General features: G+C 40.8%; 1 protein-coding gene across 1 annotated transcript; it reads left to right on the plus strand.

Moving 5' to 3' along the window:
* The first annotated feature begins 631 nt into the window (after positions 1 to 631).
* On the plus strand, positions 632 to 8,607 carry LOC128454396 (E3 ubiquitin-protein ligase RNF126). Its single transcript, XM_053437793.1, has 9 exons — positions 632 to 759; positions 3,693 to 3,751; positions 3,854 to 3,908; positions 3,997 to 4,235; positions 4,652 to 4,720; positions 4,845 to 4,914; positions 5,932 to 6,025; positions 6,580 to 6,695; positions 7,549 to 8,607. The coding sequence occupies exons 1-9, from the start codon at positions 685 to 687 to the stop codon at positions 7,711 to 7,713; spliced, it is 942 nt and encodes a 313-aa protein (XP_053293768.1). The 5' UTR covers positions 632 to 684; the 3' UTR covers positions 7,714 to 8,607.
* Positions 8,608 to 9,490: the final 883 nt, after the last annotated feature.

The following is a 9,490-nucleotide window of genomic DNA, read 5'->3' on the forward strand; positions in this document are numbered from 1 at the left end:
TATCAATTTAGAGATTTTACAAAATAAAAGTCACATTTTCAGCTTCAAGTAGCATCAGTATCTGGATATTTCAAAGTACCATAAAGCACTTTGCTCAATAAGTTCAGAGAGAGACTGATATGCCTGTGTTCAGGAACTCTCTGACTACCTACATACTGAATATCAAACATATTTACTTTTTAGTTTAAGATATTTTCAAAGTAAAGTCCAACATTTTCACTGTTGAATAGAACATTTCAGGATACATCAAAGTAATGTAAGAACAATTTGCTCAATAAGTTCAGAGAGAGACTGATATCCCTGTGTTCAGGACCTCTCTGACTACCTACATACTGAATATCAAACATTTTTACTGTATGGATTTAGATTTTTTTCAAAGTGCTGTCCAACATATGTACAATCAAATCAGTTAATTCTGGATATTTCATCCAACATTTCCACTGCCTCCAAACAGTTTGGCAACAAGAGCAGCTGCCTTTAAACAGTGTGGCAACAACAGCATCTGCCTTTGAACATTGTGGCAACTGAGGCAACGGCCTGTCGGTGGCAGTTTGTGTTGACACCGAACGCGCCTCGACGAGCTGCCTCTGCCACGACGTGAGCTTGCCCGTCACTGTGTGCAAACGTGCAGTTGTCCCTCGCTGCTTCCCGTCCGTAGTTTTGTACCGCTGCCCCTGCACAGAAATGGCTGAAGCTCCCACACGGCCCGACCGCTTTTTCTGTCACCAGTGCTCAGCAGAGATAAGTCCGCGTTTACCGGTAAGGACCCGAGACACACAGCTGCCTGGTTCAGGGAAGCAGAAACGATATTGTGTTTCTGTTACGGTTTGATTTGAGTGTGTTTGTGCGCACCGCGTCGACTGCCGCTGCTGATCCGCTACGCTGGTTAGCTCCGACGGTCCAGAGAGACAGGCAGGTGGTCGGGGAGGCTTCACTGTACGATCCCGTGACAGAAGAGGCATCATTTTAGCATTAACAAAGTATAATTGAACATCTGCTTCATAAAAGTCTCATATGAGAACCATGACACCCAAGAACAACCGCTGTAGTGGTGGCGTTTGACAGCAGCGAGCTAGCTTACATCAGAATGGGTCGGTTCACTGGGAATCAGAACCAGTCGGTTCTCATAGTGGCTTTGTCACTTCAAGCCAGTTCAAATAAAAAAAAAACACACACCGGGATTGCTTGTTTGCTGACAGTGGTTATATTGTCAAGAGAAGCACCGTTGTCTCAGTTTAATGTCCCCGGTGTTGTGATGGTAACTGCCTACCACTGCAGTCTGTGGTCCCGCTATTCACGAGAAGCTTCTTGAACGTTACAGTGACTCACCTGTGTCAGGAGATGGTGCTTATTATTAACTGGACGTGGTGACATTGACATTACGTCCACAATGACCAGCTATCTCAATGCAATGGGAGGAAAACAAATGTGGTGGGTGTTATTGATTTACTCCAATGCTCAAAATCATCACCATCACACTGTGCATTTCACAGAGACACTGAGAAGAATGTGTTTTCCATTATTAGATATCACGAAGCCAATCGGCAGTTCATTGGGTACATGTTCACTAAAGGAATGCATAGTATAAATAATGGATACCCCCGTTTATACTTTTCTGTCTTAGTTGAAACAATTTTTAAGTGTTCACGATTATTTTATAAGTTGTGTTGCTATTATTGTGATGCATTATCCTGAAACATGCATTCACCATGTTTATAATGGTGAGATTATAGTATTCGTTATTAACGCAATGTCACTTGAGACCCCCTCATTCCTGTTATTCCTAATCTCAGCTCAGTATACTCCACCGAGGGTCCACGATATTTAAAATATGTCTCCAACAGTTTAAAAGAGTCCTGAAATCACTTCTCCTAGCCGACCAGTACCTCCCATATGGAATGCCTTCATAAGCTGGGTCCAATCAAAACTTTCTAAATTCAAAATAAAGTTGAATCGACGGCTGTCTCACACTCTAAACTTAACTTTATAGACATACTAAATCCGGATTTTATAGTAGGACGGATGAACATACATCTGCTTTATCTAGGCTTAAAGTAAATTACAGAAAAATGCATATATATATATATATGTCATGGCATATACACTCCTGATCAAAATCTTAAGACCAGTTAAAAAATTGCATGAATTTGCATTTTGCACTGTTGAATCTTAGGAAGGTTCTAAGTAGAGTTTCAAAATGCAAAAAGAAGAAATGGGAACAAGAGACCAAAAGTTGTGAGCAGGCAATTTATTGAAAACAACAATTTAACTCAAATAGGCTGTTCATCAGCTGATCAAAAGTTTAAGACCACAGCCTTTAAAAGCCAAAATATGTGCAAAAATGTGGATTCCATGTAATTTCCTGTCAAGTAATCACACTGTGAAGATCTCTTGATGGCAAAGGCAAAAAAGCTCACCGTCTTTGAACGTGGTAGGATTGTTGAACTGCATAAACAAGGCCTCTCACAACGTGCCATCGCTGCTGAGGATGGACGCAGTAAGACAGTCATTTTGCATTTCTTAAAAGATCCTCAGGGTTATGGAACAAAAAAATCAAGTGGTAGACCCAAAAAAATCTCACCGGCGCTGAGCCGGAGGATCCGAATGGCTGTCCGTCAAGACACGGGACGATCCTCGTCCCACATTAAAGCCATTACTGGTGCTGACTGCAGCCCAATAACCATCAGACGGCATCTGCGAAGGAAGGGCTTCAAAAACAAGAAACGTCTTCAAAGGCCACGTCTCCTTCAACGCCACAAAATTGCCCGTTTAGACTTTGCAAGGGAGCACCAAACATGGGACATTCAAAGGTGGAAGAAAGTTTTATTCTCTGACGTGAAAAAATTTAACCTTGATGGTCCTGATGGCTTCCAACGTTACTGGCATGACAAGGAGATGCCACCTGAGATGTTTTCTACGCGGCACAGTGGAGGTGGCGCCATCATGATCTGGGGTGCTTTTTCCTTCAATGGAGCTTCAGGTTGTGCAGGGGCGTCAAACAGCAGCTGGCTATGTGGAGATGTTGCAGCGGGCATCCCTCATGACTGAGGGCCCTCGTCTGTGTGGGAACGACTGGGTTTTTCAGCAGGACAACGCTCCAATTCACAATGCCCGTCTGACCAAGACTTTTTTCCAGGAGAATAACATCACTCTTTTGGACCATCCTGCGTGTTCCCCTGATCTTAATCCAATTGAGAACATTTGGGGATGGATGGCAAGGGAAGTTTACAAAAATGGACTTCAGTTCCAGACAGTGGATGCCCTTCGTGAAGCCATCTTCACCACTTGGCGCAACATTCGCACTAGCCTTTTGGAAACACTTGCATCAAGCATGCCAAAACGAATTTTTGAAGTGATCAACAATAATGGTGGAGCTACTCATTACTGAGTCAGTTTTTGACACTTTAATTTCTGTTTTAGGAGTTTTTTTGTTTTTTTTTGAGCTGTGGTCTTAAACTTTTGATCAGCTGATGAACAGCCTACTTCAGTTAAATTGTTGTTTTCAATAAATTGCCTGCTCACAACTTTTCGGCTCTTGTTCCCATTTCTTCTTTTTGCATTTTGAAACTCTACTTAGAACCTTCCTAAGATTCAACAGTGCAAAATGCAAATTCATGAAATTTTTTAACTGGTCTTAAGATTTTGATCAGGAGTGTACATACTAGATATTGACATTTGTATTTTCTCTCCAGGACTACACCTGTCCACGCTGTGACTCTGGCTTCATTGAGGAATTAACTGATCAACCAAGGTATGGACGATTATTCTGATTGTTTTGTATTAATTTGATATTTTAATGGAGACTGTATCTGAGTAAAAGCTTTTGACTTTCTTCACCAATGTGTTCCTTCAGTTCTGAAAATCGATCTGCATCTTCCAGTAGCGAACAGAACCGCACATCATTTGAGGTCAGTGAAACTCAAAAGAGTTTCTTACCTATTAGAACATTTTGCACATTGCACCATGGTTTGACATTGACTCTGTCTTTTCTACTAGAACCTGGATCCCCAACAATTTTTCACACTTCCCTCTGGGTATGGTCCATTCTCGCTTGGGATTTTTGATGAAAATTTTGACTTTACACCGCGGGTCGGCGCAGAGGACAACCGAGAGACAGAAAACAGGAGGGAACGGGAAATGGCATCGCGGCTACGATACGGTGCGCGGCAACCACGGGGTCGACAGGTTCCTCGAAGACAGGTTACGCGCCAAGAAGGCGTGCCCACGTTAGAGGGGTGAGACATTTTCAGCAGTTGAGAGTGCATAGGAGGTTGGTGCGCCAACAAATTGCATCTTGTGTTATAGCAGACAAGACCAAAACAATATTATTCCCAGCTTTAGACTTTAGTTACATGATGTGTTAAGATACATCTGGTCATAATATAGAACTATACTTAATTAATGAGAATACCATGTAATGCCTGTCATTCATAAACTATATATCCATTGCCATTTTAGAATGTTAAGAATTTATTCTATATTTTTTTCTATAAATGCTAAACATGGAATATTTAGGGTTACAATCTATGTTAAGAAGTAATATATCACTACAACAATACAATTTCTAATACGTACAGATATATTCTAGATAAGTGAAATTTCTTCGTTGAGTTTCACAATTTTTTGTTGGAAACCCTTTTTCCTGCTACAGAATCATCCAGCAGCTAGTAAATGGAATCATAGCACCAACAGCCATGCCAAATATTGGAATGGGACCATGGTAAGTGTAAGAAACATTCCACTGTGTGTAATGTTTGTTTACCTTTTCACATGTCACTGAGATCAAAATATTTGCTGTTTTTTATTTTTGTTTTCCTTTTTCTGACCACCTTCTTGTTTTGCAGGGGCATGCTACACTCCAATCCAATGGACTACGCCTGGGGCGCCAATGGAATCGATGCTATCATTACACAGGTACAAGAACTGGTTCTTTGTCTTTTTATATTACACTGGAAATAAAAGTGAATCTCAGTGAGGCAGCTAGTGTCCCGAGAGCTTCCTCAGTCAATCCCCAGGACCTGTTCTATATATAATATCATAATTAATAATTCATTACAATGATATTTATTTTATAGTGCTATAATGAGACCAGGCTGCACACCCATTCGAGGAAGTCTTTTCTTTTTAGAATACGGGATAAAGGGAAAGTACGGTGTTGATGGTCAGCTCCAAACAAAAAGCACTTCTTTGTCAGTATGTAGCTCTGTAGCTGGAGGATCAAACTACATTCAGAATGATTCCATCAAATCAGACATATACTGGACATATCGTTTTTGCTAAATTTTGGAGGAGAATATCTTCTCGTATTCTGAAAATTCCACTATTGTAGTGCTTCTACACGTTAATTTGGGTATCTAGCATGTCTACCGTCCCCAAAACTCTGGAAAAAAACTACCTCCGCGATTTGTTGTGGTTCCTCTATGTCAGAAACGATACGCTAGAGTGCGTTGAATGGGATTACGACCAAAATAAACCTCATAGTCACACCATGCCCATGTAGGGAGTCTCGCTACATGGCCTTAGCGTTAGCTCGCGCGCTGCTGCTAACCGTCTGACGTTTAAGTGGCCGCATTACAAGGGACCCCCGGGACACCTCTAAACGTTGACTCAACAGTGTGGAAGGATGCTGCTGCTGCGCCAGCTCAAGCTCCCACTGCTCCCACTGCGGGGCTGTGCTGGGAGCTGGGGCTCTCGCAGCCAGGCTCACCGGGGGTTAGGGGGGCGGGGCCCTCAAAACAGGTCAATCTGAGGAGGGCTGTTTTAGACAGGGTAAAAATGGTGCTGTTTTAAATGATCCTTGTGGTATTTTGACCAAAATATGTTACAGACATTTCATTAAGACCCCAAGGAACCATATCAACTGTGGTAAAATGGGCATAATATGTCCCCTTTAAGGCTGTTTAATGTGATTCTGCTCTTTTTCACTTGTAGTTACTGAACCAGTTTGAAAACACAGGTCCTCCTCCTGCAGACAGAGAAAGAATAAAGACTTTACCCACCATCTACATCAAAGAGGAACATGTGGGTGAGTCACTGCATGTCTGTCCACTGCTCTCCCACAGTTGCTCACTGTGTCCCAGCCACTTTGCACCAGGAGCCCCTCTACTTCATTTAGTAATCCATCAAAACAGATCAGAGAAGTAATTTGATCACTATTTTCCTTTGTGCCGGATTCATAATATACAGATCTAAGCACTATCAATAAAAAAGTTCTGATATCATAATCCTGTAAACTGATTAGATTACAGCATTTCCTTTGTAATTAGAAGATAGCAGAACATATTCACATTCGGAAAATATCTTTTAAATGCTTTTTGTATCATCACAATCTAATGAGCCTAACTTTCTGTCAGAATTTTTTTTAACTTTTTATCATGATGTTATGGGTAGTGAAGGGCTTGATTTAAACATAACATTACACAGTCTTACACTGCCGAAACTCAAATAAACATAATCAGCATGATTGCAATTTTCCTTGCAGCTCATGCATGTGACTGAAGGTCACACACACACACACACACACACACACACACCTACAAACACAGAGTAATGTTGTAATGTCAATTTCTGTTTGTGCAGGTGCCAGTCTAGAGTGTCCTGTGTGCAAAGAAGACTACAGCGTTGAGGAGAGCGTTAGGCAACTGCCGTGCAATCACTTGTTTCACAACGACTGTATAGTACCATGGCTGGAACTGGTATGTATATCTGTCAGGGATTTCTTAAATACATCTGCCGTATCAGTATCAGACATTGATCACATCAGTAAAGCACAGACCTCAGTAAGTGAGCAGAAACACCAGCAGCATTGCTTTGGGTAAATTACCCCTCTAATCTCTGCCTTCGTTTCACAAACATTCCTTTGGTTCTGCTGTTATTTAAACTTGAGTGTTTTCTTATTGATAAAGAAGAAAAGCTGTCCAGCATTGTGCTATTCACTATATGACACTATAAAGCACTATAGTTATCGGAAAGTAGTAAAGTAGATTGAATGTGTTCTTTGTGCAGAGCTCGACCGATAAGTAGACTGAACTACTAACTGTTCAACAAGGGCCTGATGTCATGTGTGTGTGTGGCGTTGTTTCCAAAAATAAGCCAATTTAAAAGTTGATACAACTTGAAAAGCCGCATCAAACTAGAGATGGTGTCCCCAAGCTCTGATTGGACAGTTGTTGCTATACCAGGGGAAACGGCTGTCACTAGAGCTTTATGAGATGCTGAATAAATCTGAGAGAAGAATTACAATGCAGTCTATCTTTTAGCTGTCAATAACATGTGAATTGGGGTGGCTTCCTTAGCTTTTGCAAAAAGTATGCACATGTTTAACGATGTTAGAAAATAAAAATATTCGATTTTGACTTGGTATTTGAATACACTGGATATTGTATAATTCAAATTGGGAGGCAAAAAAAGCTGATCAGAACATCCCTAACATCTGTGCTACATCTGTTACTCATGTTGATACTGTTGAGCCTACATAACATAACAGTCATCTGAATTTGTGGATATGTTGATGGTGAACAGTCTAAGGACTCATTGTCTTTCCCACAGCACGATACGTGTCCTGTGTGCAGGAAGAGTCTTAGCGGTCAGAACACAGCGACAGACCCACCAGGGTTATCAGAAATGAACTTCTCTCCCACCGCTTCCTCCTCCTCCTCCTCCTCGTCCTCCACGAGTTCACCTAGCAATGAGAACGCTGCCAGCAACTCGTAGAATGGAACCACCTCACATCTGAGAAACCTCGCCCCCAACTGAGACACCACAGCTCCTCTCTCCAGCTGAGACCAGGACAGTTATTTGTCTCAATTCCAGGGGACGATGTCAGCCGAGGGGAACTCTGAATGTGGGGCAGACTATGAGTCATCATTCCTCACACCGCGCTGAATGGACGCTGATTCTTGCTGCTATTGTTACCAAGTGTGGAACTGGGAAGTGTTGAAAGAGGATCCCGAAAGGCTGTGAACAGTAATATTGCTAATAATGAAAGTGAGATTGTGACCAGAACTGGGGCAGAGTTTGAACCAGAGTGGACTGCTTTTTGATGGAGAAATGGCTTCACCACAAAGCTGGAACACATTTTATAATTAAAAGACAAAACGTTTTTTTGCTTTTCTTAAACATTGCCTGTGGTGGTTCATAGATATGTAGATAGAGAATTAATTTTTAATGGTCAGCAACTGTACAGCTATTGGATCAAACTAAAACTTTGTGAAATGGAAGCTGAGTGTATGCATCAGATTATTATTTATTAGCACCTTTTTTTTTCTCCATTTTGCACAAAACAAATCTGCTTGATGTTGAGAATGTGAATTCTGGGCAAACTGCTGAATATATTTTTTCTTTTAGAGCTTGTTTTTATCAGAGAGTGATCCAGTGTATTTGCTGTTTCTGGACAAGGTGAAGATCCTTACAGCTCCACAGTGGACACATTTTTAAACTTCACAAACCCACTTATTTATTAGATCCTCGCCAAGACACAAGTCGAGCAAAGCAGGGAAAAAAGGCATGGGATCGTTTACCTCTGTGGAACTGGCCAAATGTATTTCAAGTGTTTTATCATTTTATTTAAAGATTTTTCGTACAGTCGAAATAAAGTGCTAAAACAAACTTTAAAGTTTCTGTTGATAATGTGCAGTTTCAAAATGTTATCCGACTGATTTAACACACTTGATAATGTGAAAATAATTTTGAACAAACGATAGAGTGGAGGGGGTAGGACTGATCTTAACACGGCAAATGTTGTCTTCATCAGGACTTTGTCTTTATTGACAATTAATGTGTGTTTTATATCACTTTACATACAGCCCCTTAAAAGTAGAAGATTTGATCTTTTATTGTTTTAAACAATGAATATAACATATTAAGCATTTTTTGGATAATGAACAAGACGTAAATGTAAAAGTGACAGCCGAGAGGGATATACATTCGTTTCATATGTAATATACAAAGGTCGTTATTTGCATATGTATTCCTCTCATTCAACAGGACACAGGAAACCTGCACTGTCAATGAGAATTACAGTATTCCCTCCAAAGTTGCCAATTTAAATAGCTTTGATGTCTCCACACAAAGTTATCAGGCTGACTTATCTGGCTTTGACGAAACAGGGGCTATTGTGAAGAAAAGGCACCATTATTTGTTGTAAAACTGGGAAAGAAGTACAAATAAGTTCATTCAATCATTTCTCCGTATTAGGTATATTTAGGATAAATAAGTAACAGAGATGGTATAAATGATCTGATTGGCACCAGTGATGCATATTGCTGCTGCTAAGCAGATGCCTAAGTGCATGTATATACTAAATCTTACATATGTCAGCCAAATTAGATTCAACCCAAACTAGATCAAGGAAAAGAGGTTAGCTACATTATCTCTCCTCAGGTGACAGAGCACTCAATTATCATGGCCCATATCTTCACTGTGTAGGGATGATGCTCTGGAGCTGTGATCGCTGCCACACACATGCTTTCACACCGTCGCATATACAGTA

Source organism: Pleuronectes platessa, chromosome 13, assembly GCF_947347685.1.
Source record: "Pleuronectes platessa chromosome 13, fPlePla1.1, whole genome shotgun sequence".
NCBI classification, from domain to species: domain Eukaryota; kingdom Metazoa; phylum Chordata; class Actinopteri; order Pleuronectiformes; family Pleuronectidae; genus Pleuronectes; species Pleuronectes platessa.